This window comes from Purpureocillium takamizusanense, chromosome 9, assembly GCF_022605165.1.
Source record: "Purpureocillium takamizusanense chromosome 9, complete sequence".
In the NCBI taxonomy this organism is placed as follows: domain Eukaryota; kingdom Fungi; phylum Ascomycota; class Sordariomycetes; order Hypocreales; family Ophiocordycipitaceae; genus Purpureocillium; species Purpureocillium takamizusanense.
The window spans coordinates 274,337-294,196 of NC_063076.1; the positions used below are offsets into that span (position 1 = coordinate 274,337).

Consider the following 19,860-nt stretch of genomic DNA (forward strand, 5'->3'; position numbering starts at 1 on the left):
GGCATCCTGGAACGCAAACCTGCAGACGACTCAGCGATAGACAAGCGGGCTGAGTGGCGGCTTTCTCCTAGGGCTACAGGGATCAGAGCAAACAGACAAGGCGCTTCGAGACCGATGGCTGGCCCTGCCGAGGCACGCGCTCGACGACAAGCCTTGTCAGCTTTGCCTGCAGCCGTGGGCAACAGTGTACAGGCGAAGCAGAAGTCGCCCTGCCCCGGAGCGCCTGCAGGCTCGCGGCTCTGAGGATGTGTTTGAACTCGATGAGCGCCTCGGTGTGGCGGTCACGATCCAGGCACGCCTTGCGTCGTTAAAAGCCATGGTGCCCTCCTGCCGTTTGGTGGGGCATTGCTCATCGTCGATGGCACATAGCACGGCGCGAGTCCATGATCACGACTGCACATATCCATCAAACCCATCACCACTTCTTCTTCTTCCACCACGGTGGCTGACTTGCAATCATGCAAGAAATCACTCATCGTCGGGAGCCGCATCCGCTTGCACTCTTCTCGTTGGCGCCCATGTCACCAGGCGCCCGTGATGCCGTTCTACATCGCGCCAACGATCATTTGAGGTCAGCCTGTCGAGGGATCCAAGACTTTGTGCTCAACGTCGGGCACGTGCAGTCGAGACGCAACGACGACACTCTTGCCTCGATGGGCCGGGACGGAGACGTGGTGTTGCAGGGCTCATCCATCAGCAAGCTCCAATGCGCGTTCGAGATCGACCCCAGCTTGCACTTCATCGTCCTCCACGACAAGTCAAGCCACTGGAACACCCAGGTCTACGGTGAGAACGCAACGCCATTCCCGAGCGGATGTATGCCGCGCCGGGTGCGCGTCAGCCCCCATCAAAACACGAGGATCGGCATGGGCGGCAGGAACGGCGACGTCATCGTCTTCAACCTCATCTGGCATCAGCAGCACGACTTGGCAATATCTCAGGTCATCGAGGAGCGGAGGCACACTCGGCTGGAAGAAAACCCGGCGTTTTCCATGACGGGGCATGGTGACGAAGACACGGCTGCGCCCTCGTCAACCTCTCGTTTGCTGTCAATCATGGCCAACTACGTTCTCCTGGGAAAGTTGGGACAGGGTCAATATGGACAAGTCTACAAGGCGACGCACAGGCTGACAGGGCAGTCCATGGCGGTCAAGTTTCTCACTTCTGCCCCTGAACGCCGTGGGCGGATGAAGCGAGAGGTAGACGCCTTGTCCCAGCTCCATCACGTACGTGCCCCCGTGCGTCAATGCCTCGAGGTTTCCCCCGCAGCTGACCAGGTGACAAGGACAATATCGTCAACTATCTTGGCATGGAAGACTGGCAAACGACGTCGCCCAAGATCTTCATGGGCCTGAAAGATGGCTGCGCCAAGGAACTCATCTGGAACATGAGGGGCGGAGATGCATCCACGACGCTGCGGGTCATGTTGCATCACATGCTTCAAGCCCTCGACTATCTCGACGTCAAGGGCATCGTGCATCGGGACTTGAAGCCCGAAAACATCCTCTACGAGAGGCGGGTCGGCGGGTATCGCTTTGTGCTCGGCGACTTTGGCCTTTGCAACAGCACCGACCTGGCCGCCACCATTGGAGCCGGCACCTTCATTTACATGGCGCCTGAAATGCTCCAAAGGGGCATGCAGACACCAAAGGTCGACATCTGGTCCCTCTTCGTCACATATCTCTCGCTCTCCAGCCAAGGAGGGAGGTTTTACGAAGAGGCGAGGGCCAAGCACAGCGCGGGCCGCTTCGCGCCCGCGGACCATGAACTGGTCGTTGCGCTCGTGCTGAGCTTCGCAGGGCACCAAGATGTTGCGCATATCCGAGAGATGGCAGTCCGAGATCCCGTGGGGCGCGCCTCTGCAGCGTACATGCTGGTCAAATTGTTTGGCGGCCATGGCCTGACGACGCCTGTCGAGAACCTCGCGTCCCGTCTGATTGCCCGAGGGCGGATCCATTGATCCCCCCAAGCATTGATGGTCTCGGCCGCGCTTGGAAGCCGGGCCGGGCCTCACGCTGCATACGCAACGTAGGCGGCCTGACGCACGGTGGTGGCGAGGGGGGCCATCACATGGGAAGCGGTCGTGGTCGGTTTCGCGTTGGTATTGATACCGTCGGCAGTGGGGAGACACGTGCGACCATTGGCAAAAGCTAGTCTTGAGTTTTCTTCAATCAATGCCCTCGGAACCAGGGCCGTCGCGGCGTGTGTGTCGTTCGGCATCAAGGCCTTGTTCCTCGGCCATCAAGTAAACGCAACGTAACCCGAGGCCATCCGTCTGCACCTGGCTCTGGTCTCGCCCGGCCCTGGTGTCGGTACTGCGGACTGTTTGGAACTCCCTCTCTTCGAATCCTGCCAATGCGCTAGGTATGCTTTAGAGACAGTACCACAATGGCATTGCGCTTGGGTCGGCCCTGTACGGGCGTCGAGCGTTGCCGCCGGGCGCACCATGTCGACCCTGCGCATGCCCTCTCTTCAACGGGTCCGGAGACAAGGTTTCAGGCGTCGCGCCCATGCGGCTCATGGATAGACGATAGTGACCGCTTCTGCGCCTGTCCCGATGACACACGAGACCTCTGACACGGGCAGCGCTCGACATTGCCGGTGGCCGTGCTGGCCTGAGAGGCGGGAGGGGGCGCGTCTCGGCCCTTGCCAGGGAGCAGATGAAGTTGAAGACTTTCCTCCCCTGCAGCCCGCCCGCTCGGTTCAAGCGACACCGGGCCGGCGTGCGGTCCGCAGGAATCTGCATCGGGCGAGATGAACTGGCTTGCGCTGTCGCACGGCTTTGCATGGATCCCCAAAGGCCCATGCCGGCCGGGTCTGTAGGGGCGAATTACGCGGCGATGGATCAATGGAAGCCGCCCGCGGCCGGTGATTGTCTGTGCGTGCTTCGTGTTGGCATGGCCAGCACGTCCCATCAACAGATCAATGGGCCCAGGCAGGCGTCAAGCCTGGCCTCTGGCGCAAACGGCTCCGAGGGGCCTTGGTGATGCCGGAGCAAGCCCTCGCAACGCACCAGCCCCCTGGAACAGGCTGCGAAAGCAGTTCAGACTCGACGTGGGGCTGGAGCCCGCCGTGTGTACATGTTGACGCCTGCCCATGCACCGGACGTCTGCAGATCGCCACACGGATACATGACGTGATCAGAAGGCGGCTCTCGTCGGAGCGAACTTGTTGGGCATGTTTCGTCACAAGGCTGGCTGGGGCCCGCGTGTGCGTCTTGCTTCTTTCCCTCGTCGACGGCCGCCGTCCAGGCCAGGCCCCGTGAGCCATGTTGTCATGCCCAAGGAACCAGTTATCGGGGATTGCAATACGTCTTTACGTCATGATCAGATCGATACCATCGTGTACCCTCGTGAAGCAACATGTAGCAACGTGCCATACGAGAACACGAGAACCGGGGCCCTGGCCCGTGGGGCTGACAATGATTAAGAGTTGGCAATCGTATATAAATGTCTGGTCAGCACATCTTGACGGCTCGAATGGTGCACCCATGGGCTCACTCACTCTCCAACACCAAGCATCTGCACGTTTGCCCGTCCGCGGCTCCAGAATGAAGTCGGTCGCATTCCTCGCCATCGCTCTCCTCATCCGAGGATCTGCGGCTACGCCTACCAAGGACCCCAGCATCCCGTCCATGTTGAAGCTCTTGCACGACCCCCGGCGTCCTTACCTCAAGGGGGGTGAAACACCAGCCGAGGGCGCACGCTTCAAAACCGCGAGCGAAGCTGACCTCTATGCGTTTGAACACAACGCCATAAGAGTCGGCAAGGTACTATTCGCACCCCACAGCCCACGCATCAGAGACGCGTTTGGGGGCGAGAAATGATCCCATCTCCTGACTGACCCTCCGTTGGATAGTGCGACGGCAAAGTCCTGCAGTGCAAGACGACGGTCTGGCAGGCCACTTGTCAACATGAACGCTCCATGGTCGACGAGGCGGAAGCGACAATAAAGAAGGAATATTTCGAGAGGTGCGCTGAACAGTCGCGCAAGATATGCGCAGAACTGCCCGACACAGTTTCCTCAGCAACGAGGCGGGGCCTGGAACCTGTAGGCGAGGACTGGTATTTGACGCCCGTCGTCCAATTTGATGCGTGTACCGTTGGCAAGGTACGTCTCCGTCGTTGGACAAAAAAGATGCTCGTCATATTTTCATTCATGTTGGTGTCTGTCGTCGTGCGCTAATCCCCTCGCCCCGACGAGTAGTGCTCCAAGCCAGGCAGCGAGTGTGTTGTGAGAGCCAAGGAGACAAAGCACAACTTCAACCGCGCGACTCCGGCGGGAAGGTTTCCAGACGTCTATTGCTGGTGAGCACAATGCCGGATCCACGGCGTGTGAATCCGCGGCGACGTTTGACGTTGGGGAACTTGACCCTGGGGCAAATGCGGTCCGGGTGCCTCGCCGTCATGCTCATCATCAGATCGGGAGCAAAAGTGCCGATTTTGGAGCCCCCGCAGAGGGCCGACGGGAGGGGAGCAAAAAGTATCTTGTGTAGGAGCGCATTCTGCAATCTTTTCTTGGGTTCGCACGGCCGTGGGCGGTTGGTTGGGCGACGACTCAACGCCATCTCGCCAATGCTTTACCGACCAGTCGACATCCGTGAGCGTTCAACACGCCCATGGGGGCCTCTTGAAGGCGCGAGCTGCTGTTGGCGGTTCTGTTCTGTTCTGTTTTGAGCCTTTGGCTGTCCGGTGGCGGCATGTCTCTTTTGGGTTTGTTAATACGTTTCGGGGTAGATAAAACATGGCACGTTTTCAAACGTTAAGCTTGCGAATACACTCACTGTGAGAAAGGAGGCATAGGAGCATAGCTGATGAAGAGAGAGCTTAATGGGCTATGAAGGGAGGGAGAAGAGAGCTTTATAGGTGGCCAAGCGAGAGAGAGACCAGTGAAAGAGCCGGCCAACTGTGAGGCTGACTAACCTCTCCACAACACACTGCAACAATGTGTCTAGGTAGCCGGCGCCTGACGCTCACGCAACTCGCATCCGCGTCTTGGTGGACAGCCTGGCCGGACCGTTTTGGTGTAGTAGCCAGCGTTGTTTCTACGTTGCGACCCCCGTCACGTCCTGGAAAGAAAGCACCTCGGCCTGTTGCGCGGCCTCTTTGGCAGCACAGTCGGCCGCCCGGTTCATGGCGCGCGGAATCCTCCAGAACTGAACCTCGACGCCCGCGCCGTCCAACTTCTCAATCTCGCCCAAGAGGGCCTCCCAAAGGTCCCTGTTCTTGACCTCGACCCCGACGCGCGTCTTCCAGCCGTTGCGCATCCAGCCTCGCGCCCACGAGGTGGCGCCCTCGGCCGCGTATTCAGAGTCGGTCGCCAGCACCAGCTTGGTGAAGCCCTCGCCGCTCCAGACGCGGAACCGGAGGGCGGCCAGGACGGCTCGCAGCTCCGCGCGGTTGCTGGTCTGCTGGGCCGCGTCGCCGAACGGGCCCTTGCTCTCGAGACGTGCGCCCACCGAAATGGGGTGGTTGTCCACGCCGGGCTTGTAGACGAACGCCCAGCCGGCCTTGGGGTTTGCCTGCCCGTTGTTGATGCAGGCACCGTCGGCGTAGATGAGGAGCTGGTCTCGGTCCGTGCGGCGGACGAAGCGTATGCAGTTGGGCACAGTGGCCAAGCGGCCTATGCCCATGGTGAAGAGCTCGTCGGGCATCGACTTTGGCGAGGGCAGGCTGAACTTGCTGGGGAAGATGCGACCTAGGCCCCGGTTCAGCTGCGGCCCGGGGATCGCAACGGTGCCTCCCATGGCGTGCACAGCGTCTTCGACGATTTGGCGTCTAGGTGTTGGGGCGGGCTTGGGTCTCGGGGAGGCGCCAGGCCCAGCTGCGCGTGAAGCTTCTTCCGGCCTTCTAGGCTCAATAGCTCGTAGAGATCGATGATTTCGTCTCGAAGTTCCTTGTCTTCGTCCTCGTCCTCGTCCCCGTCCTTGTCGCCGCCACCTTGCTCGTCTAGGATGTCGTCCATGAAGCTAAAGTCGACGCAGCAGACGCCGCAAACCACGAAGCCATGTGAGCGGCATACGAGGCGACCGCTAGGAAGCTCGACACAGTCGCCGTCGCCGTCATCATCGTCGTAGCGCTCGAGCCGTAGTGACATGGCGTGCCTGGTACTGACGCCGAGCTCGTGGTGTGGGAGGCAGCGAGCGCAACGGAAGGTTGGACGTCAAGAGTTTGGTTTGCGAATCCCATTTGTCCATGCATGCAAATGCACGTAGGGGTCTAGATGCCTAGCGCTTCCCTCCGGGCCGGCATGAGGTGGGCCCGGCCTTGGCCTTGCGCTGGCCGCACAAGCGCCCCGCTTGGCGCGCGCTTATTTCAGACCTCCACCCCTCAATCTGCGCGACCCCTGGCGCAAGGCAAGATAGCTCCCGACGCCACCACCGGTCGAGTCGTGGGGCGACGGCCGTCCAACTCATCCCTCGTCCCTCGTCTCTCATCTCTCATTCCTCATTACTCATTACTCATTATTCATCCCTCCCGACACTGCCCTCTGCTTTCGTCTGCGACCGTCGCGGCAGAATCAATGGCGGCCCTCGATGACCTGTTCGCAGCTGACGCGAAGCTTCGGGCTCTGGCCGACGACTCCGATCAGCTTCAGGATGCCCGCCGCCGCTTCGAGACGACGCCACCCGTGTATAGGTCCCGTCCTTCGGTCGAAATCACCCAACTTAATAGTCCAGGCCCGGCCACCGAGGGGGAGCGCAGACTTCGCGATGGAAGGGCTCGGCTCTTCTTTATTAAGAACCACAGGGCCAATTCGTGGCCAGATTGTCAATTTAGGCAGCAAAAGTCTGCAGAGGTCGGTTTTCGCATCGAGAAGTGGCGGAAAAGGTACGGCCCGCGTTGCTACGGAATGTACGACGACACGGAGATTGCGGAGCTCGTGGTCCGGGAGCGATGGCGCGAGTGGGGTATTTGGAGCGAGCATTGGGAGCGCGAACCCGAGGGTCGTTGGAAGACTGATGTCGTGGTACCGGTCGACGACTCTCGTCCTGAACTTGACGCCGAAGCGGGGGCGGAAACCAGTGATGGATGCAGCTCTCGGGACCACCAAAGCTCACCCGGACGGGAGCGGGAGCCCGTGCAAACTGCACGAGGCTGCGACGACGATAACTCGCGCCCTTACAACCTCTTCCTCCTCCTGGTTGGCGTCGAGCGTCAACGCCTGCGATACAGACTCGGCACCAGCGTTGATCCTCACGACATCAACACGCAAGCCTACAATGCGGTGAAAGAGCAGTGGGAGCGTGAGGGCATCTGGCGGACGACTTGGGGAACCCTGCCGGGGATGACCTGGAAGCATGAGCATCTCCTGAAGGATATCATCGACGAGGAGGCCTGCCTCACGTTGGAGGAGCTCGATCATACACGATACTACTCGAGCACGGAAGTAGTGGCGGCCTTTTACGGTGCGGATGACTCCGGTACGGGGACCCCACGCTCTGTTCGAAGCGCGTCGCCAACTCAGGAGCCGCAAGACGCAAAGTCGCCATATGCATTCGACTGGAGTCCGACAGGGCCTGTGCAAGGCGGTCCAGAGACGACGAGCCTCCCACCGATCCGCTTTCCAGCGTCTCGCGGTTTATTTGACCCGATCGAGCGTGTCCAGAGTCCTGATGGCAAATGCGACAAACGCCCGGGAGACGGCCCCGATGTCGAGGGTGAGACAGAGTGGTCCAGGGAGCCCGACACGTCCGACATGAACAAGACCTCGGTGCAGATATCTCGGCAATTTTCCTCTCCCACTCTCGGGGCTGACCGTGTCGTCACTCGACCGTCGGACAAGGTGGCCGGCGCAAACGGCCCGGTCGGCCACGAGCATGACGGGTCGCATCCGGAAATGGCACCTTCCCCGCCTCTGGAAAACACGGTCAACGCGAGAGGCAGTCCGGCAGACCTGTCTTTGACTGTCCGGAAGTCGCCCAAGAGGAAAAGGGCTTCAAAAACTGGCCGCGAACAGCCCGCGACCCAGGCACGCCCACCGTCGCCCAACTGCGAGGGACCAAGGCGGCGGAGTAAGCGCCTCGCCGCAAGGGAAACGACCGCAAGCCCGGTTTCAAAGGGCCCTCGACGTGGGAAGCCCAAGGCCGGACGATGATGAGGCTATTAAGAAGAAGAGTGCTGGCCGCACAGATGTTCCACATTTTTCTGGGCCTGCGCCCCGCCCCCATGCCATACCAGCACTACTCGTTGAGAAACGTGGCCGAGGCACTATACCCCAAGCTTCGCCGGGAAGCTGGTGGCCCACGACGTGCGCCGACGACGAATTTAGGCAGGCATTGGTTGATAGTTAAACCCTTTCGTTTGGCCGATAGGATTAGTGCAGGGTGTCAGCTCCATTTCGAAGCGGGCGGCAGATACCAAACAAGCTTCAGTCTAAACCTCAGTCTTCAGTCTCTATGGAATTCCCAGCGACATTGAAGCTTCCACAAAGGGGTGAATCAATCGAGAATACTTTCGCGGCGTCGATGATTCACTTCCTCACTTCCCGCGGGCCTGGAAGCACAAGGTACTGAGCAGTAAACAATGTCTTTGACTGCTCCATGAAATGCGCCCTCTGTGTCTAGCCGCCAAGCCTGTACTTTCAAATGCGCTGCGCCCCCCGGCACGTAGTACACGGCGGCGCGTAGTCCTTATGCGATGGAACAGTATACTTCGTACGTCTAGGCCGCTAACAAGACGACCAAGCCGAACGGCCATGAGCAGGATTCGCCCCCCTGGGTGAAACGACGCAGCCGCCTGTGCATCTATGTTGGCCCGACATCATCACGCCGCAGTCGCAGCGTCACGTTGCGGCACAGCCCGCGGCTATGGCCCGCGTTTCAGAACACGGCGCGTGCCAATAGCTGTCGCTCAGCAGCCGCTCTTCCACGACATGATGGTCGTAGCTGCCAACGGGCGCTAAACGATAACGTGGATTCGAACCACTCCGCCCAAAGTGCAATTCTACGACAGTGGCTGCAGGCGCGTTCCATGGAGCGAATACAAAAGGGAGATGCTTTGCACCGCAGAAATGACATTGCTACTTCTCTCCAGGCTCCCTGATCCACCTCTCACGCAATATCTTAAGCTTGTCGTAAACCCCCTACTGTTTCCCCAGCCCTCACCTGTTTTAGTCATGGGCGAAAGCGGACTGCCGTTGCGACCGCCCTCCTTGGCCCTCTTCTCTCTCGTGTCCAAGACCGAGGCTGCAAAGGAGGTTGTGGCACACCCTGGAAACCGGCATCTAGTATGGAAGCGAGACAAGGGCGATCTCGCACTTGCCATCGGACACGTTCGATCCACCGTCAACTCCGACACACTGGCTTCAATCGGACGAAATGCCGACGTTCTCATCCATAGCGGAACTATAAGCCAGGTCCAATGTGCCTTCGAATTTGAGGCAAAGACGGGTCACATCGTCTTGTATGACAGATCCCGGCTGCAGACGACTCAGGTATTCGGGAAACGCTGCGCGCCGTTCACGAGGGAGTCGCGCTCCATGGTCATCGCAGGGGGGGACGACATCCAGCTAGGCTTCGGCGGCGTCGACAGCAGCGTCTACCTCTTCGAGCTTCTCTGGCACGCCACCCAGGCGGACATTACCGCCCGCGTCGCCAACCCCGTGAGGCTCCGGGACAATCCTCGCCTTGCCTTGACCGCAGATGAAATCGACCTGGGTCCGACGCGGCTTGAGACGCCGCGTCACGGGATGCAGACGCGAATACACGTACCGGTCACGCGAAGGCCAAACTACCAGACGGTGGCCCTGATTGGGGAAGGTGCCTTTGGCCGCGTGCACCAGGCCATGGATAAGGACCAGGGAGTCATGATTGCGTTCAAGGTGCTCAGGGCGCCTGCCAAGGACACCTCGGCGTACGAAGAATGGTGGTTCAACCTGAAGCGCGAGGTTGAGACGCTTCACCGCGTGCATCACGTAAGGGACGCAAACCCAGCATGTGATGATGTGAGACTGACGCGGCCTGCTGCAGAAAAATGTCATATCCATCATTGGTACCGAGAACCTAACCACAAACTCCCCACGGCTGTTCATGCCACTCATGGACGGAAATCTCGAGCAGCTTGCAAAAGAATGTGCCGGGCAGGAATCGGATCTCTGCGGCGCCATGACCCACGAAATGCTTCAGGCGCTCGACTACCTGCACGTGAACAGCGTCATCCATCGTGACATTAAGCCGGCCAACATCCTCTATAAACGCGAAAAGGATAAGAGGTTCCGCTTCGTCCTGGGCGACTTTGGCCTATGCAACAACGCCAACATGGCCGAGACGTGCGGTCGAGGTACACCTCTCTATATGGCCCCCGAGGTCCTCGGTGTCACCCAATTCGAGCAGTCGTCACGTTCGGACATATGGTCACTTCTTGTCACCATAATATGGACACTCGACCAAGACGGTTTTCGAAAGGCCTCCCATGCCCTGCCCGGCCCTTGGAACGCCCCAAGCGGAATGGAACAATGCTGGAAGCTAGTCCAGGCTACGTCCCATGGCCTCCCCAAGTGGAACGCAATGTGTAACATCGATCCCTCTCAGCGACCGTCGGCAGCCGAGTTGCTATGCTCGAACTATAACGGCCAAGGCCTTGTCACCCCGCGACGACGGATTCCGTGGGTTAAGGTGACCCCTCCGGAGCCGGCGGCTACACCCAAGCCGCCGGCACAGGCCGCTGCACCCAAGGGGTCGCCACAGGCGGCTGTACCCAAGGGGTCACCACAGGCGGCTACACCCAAGCCGTCACAACAGGCGGCTAACCCCAAGCCGTCACCACAGGCGGCTAACCCCAAGCCATCGCCACAGGCGGCTAACCCCAAGCCATCGCCACAGGCGGCTACACCCAGACCGTCGCCGCAGGCCGCTGCACCCAAGCCGTCGCCACAGGCGGCTACACCCAGACCGTCGCCGCAGGCCGCTGCACCCAAGCCGTCGCCACAGGCGGTTACACCCAGACCGTCGCCGCAGGCCGCTGCACCCAAACCATCGCCACAAGCTAAGCCAATTCAGAGAAAGGGGACCGACATGATGGATTATGAAATGACACCGCAGGTGCCGGCGCGATCAAACGGCAAGAGCTCTTTACAAGGGCTCATGCCAGGATGCTATCCTCACGAAAACACGCCGTCCAACCTATCGCCACCGTCTATGCTAAACCGCACGCCTCGCTCGCTCCGCAACGACGGGAAGGACCTCGGCCCGGTTTCTGATAGGAACCAGTCAGGAAGTGACGGTAAGCGTTCGCGGAGCTTTCGTAAAATGTTTCACTAGTCGGCACGAGTCGCTATAGTCGTTATTAGCTGGGAGGCTTAGTATAAGGTCGCGCGTCAAATGAGGAGGAAGGGATATAGGGCTCACAGCATAGAGATGCACTCTGACAGCTCTTCTATGTATGATATATGGTGATGGTGAAGAGAATAGGATGGGCTTATCGTATATGGTTGCATAACGGAAGGCATCGCGGGCACCGTATGCACTGTAGGCAGGCATGGCAGGCATTGCGGGCAGGGCAGGGCAGGCATGGCAGACATAGTAGGCATCATGGGCATCGGGGGCATGGCGGGCAGGGTAGGCTTATTGATTCATCATCTGCTCTTTTCTATATACACCAAGCAGCACGAGCTAAACGAGGGAGGAGCAGGTATATACCGGAAGTGACTGGCCAGCTACATATCCTCGCAGCCCGCAGGCATGCCTACGCCCAGCCGTCGCTGACCATGAAGCTCACGTCGTCGTTGAAGAGGGTCGCGGCGTCAAAGACAAAGGGGCCGCCGTTGCTGGCAATGTGCATGACGCTCCTGTAGTGGCGCCAGTAGCGGGTGGGATAGCTCCAGGACCGCAGGGAGGTGCCCTGGCCGTTGAGGCTGATCTGGGGGCAAAAGGTGGCGTCCTCGGCGAAGAGCTTGCCGCCGTCGTTGCGGTCGAGGCGGAGGGCGTAGTTTGCGTGGCGGATGAAGCTGCCGGGCGAGTCGTTGGACTCGAAGGAGAAGCAGGCGCCGTTGCCGAGGCCGGCGCGGACGGTCCAGCTGGCGCGGCGCTTGAGGTCGTCGCCGCTGGACGAGGTGACGTCCTGGATCTGGACGTCGGAGCCGCTGTGGGCGACGTAGCTGCCCCTGCAGCAGGCCGTCGTGGCCCGCAGCGAGATGGAGTAGCCGGCGTGCAGCTTGGGCCCGCTGGTCAGGGACGTGGTGGCGTACCTGGCGGCCACGATGTCGGCCTGCACCTTGTTCTCGGTGTCGTCGCCCGGGTACCCGCTGGTCATGACGCCCTCGTAAAAGGTGCCCTGCGCCCAGTTGCTGTTGTCGCCGCCGATGCCCAGGATGATGGCGCCCTCCTTCTTCATCGGGTCGTAGCCGCCGTCCGGCCGCCTGCCGTCGTAAAAGGTCGACAGCTGGCCCGACGCCCCGTCGCCGCCGCGGATCGCCCACCGGCCCGGCTTGCCCTTGACGACCGCCGTCACGAAGCGCGACGTCATGCTCGGGTCGCCGTCGTTGTTGTCGTGGCTGAAGCCCGAGAAGAGCCCGTTCTCCAGGTCCGCCATGATCCACGGCCCGTTGCCGGCGCCCGTCCCCCGGTTCCCGTCGCCGCTGCCAAAGTAGATGGCCTCCATGTGCCCGTTGCCCGTGTCGAGCGAGTTGGTCTCGGCGTTGCCGTAGTCGAAGCAGCACGCCCTGTTGTGGTGCGTCCCGTCCAGCACCGCGTACATGCCCTGCGCCCCGTCCCCGGTGGCCGTCAGCTTGGCCTCGTTGTTGCGGTAGCCCGTAAAGGGCGAGATGAAGACGCCGTACGCCTTGTGCCCGCCCAGCGTCACGGGCGCCCCGATCGCGCTGGCCAGGTAGTCGTAGCCGTTGCCGTTTGGCCCCCTGGCCGCGCCCCCCGGCGGAGCCTGCGTCAGGTGGTTGCCGTTGCCGGACTGGTCGTAGATGATGGTGATGAGGCACGTCGTGCCGGCGCAGAACGAGTCCTGCGACGCGGCGTTGGCCACGCCCCCGGCGGACATGGGCGTGATGTCCTTTGTAGACCCATCGGAGCCGCGCGACACCTGGTACAAAGGCCCCGAGTAGTGGCTGTACAGGGCGCGGGTGGTGCCATGCGCAGCTACGCACGGCGTGTTGCCAGAGGCGTATATGTCGCAGGGTCCGGCGTTGGCAAGAGAGCTCGCGGCAACCAGGGCCGCGGCAGCGAGCACCTTGGCCCGGTTGAGGCTTGGGCGAGTGGACATATCGTGGTGGGGAGACGTTGATTGATTCAGGAAACCAAAGACACGCGCAAGAGTGTTTTCCAGATCATCAAAGACAAAAGTTGAGAACGGCCTCCGAAAAGTATCTCTGGGTCCTCAGCGCAACACCTGGGTTACCATCGTCTTGTCATCCACGTTGTCTTATAAGAAGCTCATGCATGGTATCAACATCATGGGGAAGGGGACCTGGCAACGGGCTGTGCAATTATGTACAGCTGCAAGTGCCACCTGCTTCGCATCATGGGATTCGGCGTCTCCAGATGTTACTGAACCCGGTATGATCGGCCGAGATCACTCCGCCCGAATGGGTGCACCGGCCGACTTGTTTCTTTGGCCCAAGAAGGTCCTCGTGATGCGTACGTTACAAAGTTCCCGGCTTACTGGTAGACCCTGACCGGGTGTAGACTACGAGTAGTGCATGTTGTCCAACTAGCGGCCTTTGAACTTCCTAGCGAGTGGGTGGTGCGTGTGGCCAACGCAACGGCGGAACAGCCGCCCAACTGGCCGAAGACATGATGCTAAAGAAAGCGAGAGCGAAGGAGAGAGAGCGAGAGACAGAGAGAGTTGGTGCCAACATGACATGGAGAGTGCCAGCGAACCCCCCTGTCCTCGGGCCTGAGCTCGGGGCCGGGTCAAGGAGGTGAGGAGATAGGTTGCCATGTGAGGTTCCGGAACCCGTGATACCCTGCTCGTCCAACCCGGCCCAAGTGTCATTGGTGCGCTTGAACGCATAGTCCTCTTGGACGTTTCTCGAACAAACACGAGATGGCCTCTCCGGCGACTAAAAAGAGGCTCTCAAGACATGGGGGACGATAACAACGCCATGTTTCCCCGAGACAGGCCTTGCAGCCGATGTGACATCCTGCATCGTGGTCTTCGTGGCGGTGCTTGACATCATCGTTCCCCCCATCAACGGGCTTCGTTGCCTGGCAGGGCAAGTGCTCTAGTATATCCGAATATCGCATAGCTGGCTGGTGGGCTGTCTGATGGGGCCGAGGCAAATCCACCTCCACATCTCCCAAACGCCCTTGCAGTCCAAGAGCGAATCCGCACCGTGGTTTGACGATCCGTGTTTTGCAACTCCCGCCGCGCAGTCAACAAGTGCCGGTGATTCTACTAGCATTTACCGCTGCACCCCAAGCCTGGGGCCAACCAATCGCCCCCATGTGGCTGGACTGGTGACGAGTCGCAAAATGCGCATGGTGCGGCCGAGACCGCAGAGGCTAACGTGGGCCGCCAAACGATCCGACACGTTGGCTAAATGGGCCGATGGGTTTGCGCAGCAAGACAAGGCTGACCCGAGGGCATCGGGCCTTGTCCGCATCGGCTATTGGGGCTTGGCTGAATATGATATACTGCTTCATCCCTTTTGCAGGCAGAGCAAGTACTCACAGCGCGCACCTACTCCAACCCACCGCCGGGCGTGTCAGTTTTCGATTGGGCAACGCATACTAACGTTACTCTGTCGTTAGTAACGAATGGAGCAACTTGGGTTCGGGGTTCGTTGTTAGTCCCGGCTGTTAGGTCCTGAGTGGGAGCGGTGTGCCCACGTCACATGGCGATGCCGATCTCTCGAACCCTGTGGGCACGCGAGCAATTGTAACAACAGCAGGTGACCGTGAAACCAGTTCGCCCCAAGAAGCGATGAAATAGGGTGCAAACGTCCGATCGGGGGTTTTCAGACTCGGTGCGCCGTCATGTTGCGGCATCTTGCATCTCCAGAGTCATGCTAATTGTTATCGGGACGTGCTATTGGGATCACCACACATCTTCTATTTGGCTGCCACGGATCGAAGGGCCTTGAAGTGGCAGCCGGGACTGCATAGACAGTGGAAGGTATCGTAGCGGCCTTCTGCTACAGCAATGGGGGCATTGCCGCTACCCGCTAGGCTTTGGTAGCGATAGAAGCTATCGCGGGCTGCCGGGCTGCGCCCAGCGATAGGAGGCATCGCAGGCATCGTAGGCATCGCAGGCACCAGAGGCACCAGAGGGGCAGAGGCATGAGAGGCAGAGCCGCCGACGCATGGCAACAATGCATGCTGCGATGGTGTCAATTATGACAGCGGCACGCCGTGGCTGCCATGCGCCGTGATGTAAACATTGAAGCAATCGCGAGCAGGCCCCCTCGCGCCGCATCTTCCGACACATCCCACCCCAGGCCACTATACGCCGCCCTCAGCGAGCGGGAGCGCCGGTGGCAATGCGACTACAAATATGCGATCTGATCTCTGCGTGCGTCTTCACTCACGATGGCGTTGCACCATAGCGGCAGCTACGTGTATCGCATATCACGATGCAAGTGCTGAACCCAATCGTGCCTCTCGGAGTGTCGCGATGCCCCCCACAATGGTAGTCAACGGGCGTCGCGACCTCAAAATCTGCCTACTGCAGTGTGTATACTTCGTGCCATGGGGACAGGACCAGACGAAATCGCAAAGCCTTCTCGGCGATTGTATATTGAATGAACGTCGTCCCGTCCGACAGGCGGCTTCCTCGCGCCCACAAAATCCAGCCCAGCACTCCCGTACGTCGTGTTTTGTTACGCTATGCCCTCTAAACGCCGAACCCGAAATACACCTCGCGACCTTCTACTCTTACAATCTCTTTCGCGGCATGATCGGAATGCAAAACGCGAAGAACGGGGGCAAACTACGCGCGCTCGCCGTTAGACGCCGACTCTCCGCCTCTTGCCGGCTTCCCGCGAACGTCCTGCCACGTCGCGCCAAAACGGCGCCCCGTCGATGCCAGGAGGCTCTCCTCCTCATCAGCCTCGGCATCCTCGTCGAGCTCGGCGATGCTGACCCGCGGCGTGCGCACGAGTGCCGTGGCCAGGACGACGAGAAAGACGCCGAGGAAGGCAAACTGCGCCCAGAAATCGACAATGCCGAAAAACGGCCAGGTGATGGTGATGCGGTTGAGGAAGGTGGACATGGCCGAGGGCGTGCACACGTCCCGGGCATGCTTGTGCTCGAGCGCCTCGGAGCACGGCATGATGAGGTCGAGGTCGTGCTCGCAATCGGGCTGGGCCCCGGGACGGTCGGGGGTGCGCGAGCAAAACGTCTGCGTGCCGTAAATAGAGTACTGCGGGGCGATGAGCATGGCCACGGCGTAGTTGATGGCGAGGATGGCAAGGGCCATCATGACGGTCGCAATGAGCAGGGCCTGGGGGGCGGTGCGGCCTCTGCGGATCTGGAAGATGCGGATCCACAGGAAGCGAATGCCGACGGTGGCGATGCCAGAAATGGTGCTGCTGAAGAGGAAGAGCACCAGCAGCGCCATGAGGACGTAGTCGACGGGGAAGACGCGTGCCGTCTTGACAAAGATCCAGTTCATGGGCTGGAAGACGTTGATCTGGCCGAGGATGTAGCCGCAGTGCTGCTTGCAGATGGAGTTCTTGGCCTTGTCGACGCCGGTGATGAACATGGAGATCCAGACGAGGACGGAGAGCGCGAGCAGCAGGATGCCGCCGAGCATCTTGACGGGCCGGAAGAGGGCGCACAGCTTCAGCCACGCCTGGTACACCCGGCTCCGGCCTTGGCCCTGTGCCTCGGCGGCGAGCCTCTCGCGACGGACGAGCGTCTGCTCCTCCCGAACGAGCGCGTCGAGCTCACGGCGGTCCTTGCGCGACATGCCTTCGCGGTTGCCGGCGTTGCGCATCTCCAGCTGGCGCTGGCGCTCGCGGTTCTGCTCGAGCTGCGTGGCCGTCGTGGCGGAGAGCTGCGGAGCCGAGATGGAGGGCGCCGAGCGGATGAAGGAGATGGGCATCAACGCGAGGCCGGCGCCCGTGTAGAGCACGTAGAGCAGGGTCCCGAGCGTGACGAGGAGCCCGAGGGCAAAGGTCAGCGCCTTTTCGCCATGGTTCTGCGCGACGAGACGCTTGAAGTAGTCGAGGTCCCAGTGGCCACGGGTGGCGTCGCCGGCGGCGGGGACGAAGAAGCCGAGGAGGAAGAGCACGACGACGAGGGCGACGAAGAAGAGCGTGTATTTTGCGGCGGCGGCGAACCGGCTCGTCCAGGTGCGGCCCTCCTCCTCGAACTCGATCTCATCGTACTCCTCGTACCAAAAGTAGGCAAAGGGGATGACGACGAGGCAGAGGAGGGCGTCGAGGCTGTAGAGGGTGTAGTAGACGATCTTGAGTTGGACGAGGATGGCGTCGACGCGGTCGGGCGTGGCCCACGGCTTCTTGGCGCCGAGGGGGACGGAGCCGGTCGCGGAGACGAGGGCAATATCGACGGGGAGCAGCAGCACAGTGGCGAGCAGCGAGGTCAGGGCGAGGATGGCGACGATGCTGACGATGGCGGAGCGGTCGCGGGGCGCCTGCCAGGTGAAGGCGGTGATGGTCGCGGCCACGAGGCACAGGCCGACGGCGACGGCGTAGGTGACCCAGATGAGGCTGGTCTGGACGAGGCCCGCGTCGGCCATGTTGGGCGACGGCGACGGCGACGGCGGTTCAAGAGCTGACACGTGGGCGTGTTGTCGTGATCTGGGAATGCGCAATGTTGCGGGGGAGCAGCGGCGAGCGGTCGGGGGCTGGATGGCGGGCGGAGCCTAAAAGCATGGTAGCCGCATCGTGACGCAATCATGCGTGTCGCGCTTGGCTGGAATGCGGGTGTCTACGGCTGATTTGATACAGGGATGAGGCCACTGGCATTACGTCCACTAACAGAGCTATGGCATGACAGGACACCAAATGCACATTCAGTTGCTTAGGCTGATAGTAATTTACCTTTTAAAGCATCTACCTACTGTACCTAAGCCATGCAGTTACCTCAGAGTTTCGGCATGGCATAATGCGGAATTCTTCCTTGAGGACTGTAATGACGCGACTTCGTGGCCAAAGTGACAATGTTCTCCATAAGAGGGCGAAGCGTGGCTGACGCACCATCGCACAGAACTGTCAGTGCATGTCACGATGCCCCGACCGCAACCTTGCCGTCCTTCTTCCTCCTCCTCGCAAACTGCACCGCGCGATGACTCCGTTCGTCGAACCCCGCCGCCGGTCCGACGTGCATCTCGCGCCAGCAGCGCGCGCAGTACGGGTCGCCGTCACACCCGACGCACCGCAGCGTGGCGTCCTCGAGGCAGACGGTGCACCACGAGTCCACGTCGTCGTCGGTGTAGCGCGTCGTGGTCGTCAGACGCTTGGGGCCCTTGGCGGGCTTCGAGGTGGGCACCGAGGGCAGAGACGAAGAAGGGTCCGAAGAAGGTGACGATGACGCTCGGAGAGCGGCCATCCGTGCGGTCAGGTCGTCGAGCGTGCGTGTTTGAGGGCTGCCGAGAGGCGAGCTCGAGGGAAGCGTGTCAAGACTGGGCGGCAGAGACGGGAGGTCTAGTTCTTCCGGGGCTACGTCGTCAGCTGTAGCATCTCGGGTATCAGGATAGCCGTCCAGCGCCTGCTTGGCATCGATCTCTACCTCGTCGTGAAGGCGGGCAATCACGTCGGCGACGTCTCTGCCCATCCGCTCACCGTCCGAGTCGTCCGAGTCTCCTCTGTCATCAGCCCCTCGCAACCCTTCTTCGTCCTGGACCCCTGCGCCCTCACCCTTGGGCACAGACTTGGAAAGCTCCTCGAGAAGAGCTCTGACATCCTCTTCTCGGGGCTCGTTCGGTTGCGGCAGGCGGTGTTCTGTATCCACATCCTCGAGGAGCTCCTCGAGCGTCCTGTCGTCCGTCTCAAATGCTGCATCCACGTCTTCATTCTCGGGTGGTTCTGGTCTCGGAGGCTGCCCGGGCTGGACTGCCGTGACGGGAGTGGGCGCTGAAGGTTTGGGAGGGGCTTTGCTGGCGGGCGGCGCGGTGGGAGACTCTGTGCGGTCGCGCAGAGAGCGGAGGCGGTCCGCGAGGGCTTCCTCGCGTGTGGGTCTCTTGGCTCTCTCGAGCGCGTCGATGTCGACCCTACAGGCCGCGTGAGTAGGCGACTGCAACGAGGAGCAAACGGGTGATGACGCACGAGGGTGCTGGCAGTTTCCTCGGAGCCGTGCTGGAGCCGCGTAGTGCCTGCAGCCGATCGAGCAACGACTTGTCTATTTCGTCGTGCATGCTAAGGACGAGTCACGGGTAAGGCTGATGAGTGTCGTTGGACTGGCAGAATACGTCTTGCGCCGACTCATGCGGCGAACGGACATGTGCCTACGACGCAGCATGGGTTTACGGTACGGAGTGCGTGTATGATCATGGGGGGGGAAGATACGGCGGACACAGTGGGGGGCTGGCAAGGGTCGACAATGACTGTCTATTAGTAGTTAATAAAAGTACGTGATACCTAGTCGACTGTGGCCGACGGAACTCCAGCTCCCTAGCCCCACCATTCCCCGTCACTCTCAGCCTGACCCACACACATGCATACCCGTCCACTGGGCACCCGCCTTCTTCGTGTATCCTCGAGTCGACTTTGCTGCCGTGGTTCTCGATCTCGTGCAGGCATAACCAGTTGTCCTCTATGCCGTGCTCATAAGAGTCGAGCACGCGCTCCCGCAGCCCGCTGCTCGACGGGGCAAAGGCCAAGTTTCTGGCCGCGTGCGCGACCAACTTGGGGTCGCTGGAGCCGGCCAGGGCCACGTCGCGGCATGCCAGGGCGGCACCGTGGTACGCCGCGGCGAGGGCCTGAGGCTCGGGCCTGCCGTGCTCGTGC

General features: G+C 60.8%; 9 protein-coding genes across 9 annotated transcripts; 4 read left to right on the plus strand and 5 right to left on the minus strand.

The window, feature by feature from the left end:
- Positions 1-458: 458 nt before the first annotated feature.
- Positions 459-1,960, plus strand: JDV02_008878 (uncharacterized protein; the record flags this gene model as incomplete). The annotated part of the gene is made up of 2 exons (XM_047990509.1): positions 459-1,226; positions 1,286-1,960. The coding sequence occupies 2 exons, from the start codon at positions 459-461 to the stop codon at positions 1,958-1,960; spliced, it is 1,443 nt and encodes a 480-aa protein (XP_047846516.1).
- A 1,590-nt stretch (positions 1,961-3,550) lies between these two features.
- Positions 3,551-4,311, plus strand: JDV02_008879 (uncharacterized protein; the record flags this gene model as incomplete). Its single annotated transcript, XM_047990510.1, has 3 exons — positions 3,551-3,769; positions 3,859-4,110; positions 4,207-4,311. 3 exons carry the CDS (start codon positions 3,551-3,553, stop codon positions 4,309-4,311), a joined length of 576 nt encoding a protein of 191 aa, XP_047846517.1.
- Positions 4,312-5,044: 733 nt separating this feature from the next.
- JDV02_008880 (Ribonuclease H) lies at positions 5,045-5,632 on the minus strand (the record flags this gene model as incomplete). Its single annotated transcript, XM_047990511.1, has 1 exon — positions 5,045-5,632. The coding sequence occupies one exon, from the start codon at positions 5,630-5,632 to the stop codon at positions 5,045-5,047; it is 588 nt and encodes a 195-aa protein (XP_047846518.1).
- A 77-nt stretch (positions 5,633-5,709) lies between these two features.
- JDV02_008881 (Ribonuclease H) lies at positions 5,710-6,096 on the minus strand (the record flags this gene model as incomplete). The annotated part of the gene is made up of 1 exon (XM_047990512.1): positions 5,710-6,096. The coding sequence occupies one exon, from the start codon at positions 6,094-6,096 to the stop codon at positions 5,710-5,712; it is 387 nt and encodes a 128-aa protein (XP_047846519.1).
- A 426-nt stretch (positions 6,097-6,522) lies between these two features.
- On the plus strand, positions 6,523-8,097 carry JDV02_008882 (uncharacterized protein; the record flags this gene model as incomplete). The annotated part of the gene is made up of 1 exon (XM_047990513.1): positions 6,523-8,097. The coding sequence occupies one exon, from the start codon at positions 6,523-6,525 to the stop codon at positions 8,095-8,097; it is 1,575 nt and encodes a 524-aa protein (XP_047846520.1).
- A 1,020-nt stretch (positions 8,098-9,117) lies between these two features.
- On the plus strand, positions 9,118-11,260 carry JDV02_008883 (uncharacterized protein; the record flags this gene model as incomplete). The annotated part of the gene is made up of 2 exons (XM_047990514.1): positions 9,118-9,915; positions 9,971-11,260. The coding sequence occupies 2 exons, from the start codon at positions 9,118-9,120 to the stop codon at positions 11,258-11,260; spliced, it is 2,088 nt and encodes a 695-aa protein (XP_047846521.1).
- Positions 11,261-11,684: 424 nt separating this feature from the next.
- ABF1 (Non-reducing end alpha-L-arabinofuranosidase) lies at positions 11,685-13,211 on the minus strand (the record flags this gene model as incomplete). Its single annotated transcript, XM_047990515.1, has 1 exon — positions 11,685-13,211. One exon carries the CDS (start codon positions 13,209-13,211, stop codon positions 11,685-11,687), a length of 1,527 nt encoding a protein of 508 aa, XP_047846522.1.
- A 2,391-nt stretch (positions 13,212-15,602) lies between these two features.
- JDV02_008885 (uncharacterized protein) lies at positions 15,603-17,735 on the minus strand. The gene has a single exon (XM_047990516.1). It carries the CDS (start codon positions 17,649-17,651, stop codon positions 15,879-15,881), a length of 1,773 nt encoding a protein of 590 aa, XP_047846523.1. The 5' UTR covers positions 17,652-17,735; the 3' UTR covers positions 15,603-15,878.
- Positions 17,736-18,136: 401 nt separating this feature from the next.
- On the minus strand, positions 18,137-19,268 carry JDV02_008886 (uncharacterized protein; the record flags this gene model as incomplete). Its single annotated transcript, XM_047990517.1, has 2 exons — positions 18,137-19,124; positions 19,180-19,268. The coding sequence occupies 2 exons, from the start codon at positions 19,266-19,268 to the stop codon at positions 18,137-18,139; spliced, it is 1,077 nt and encodes a 358-aa protein (XP_047846524.1).
- Positions 19,269-19,860: the final 592 nt, after the last annotated feature.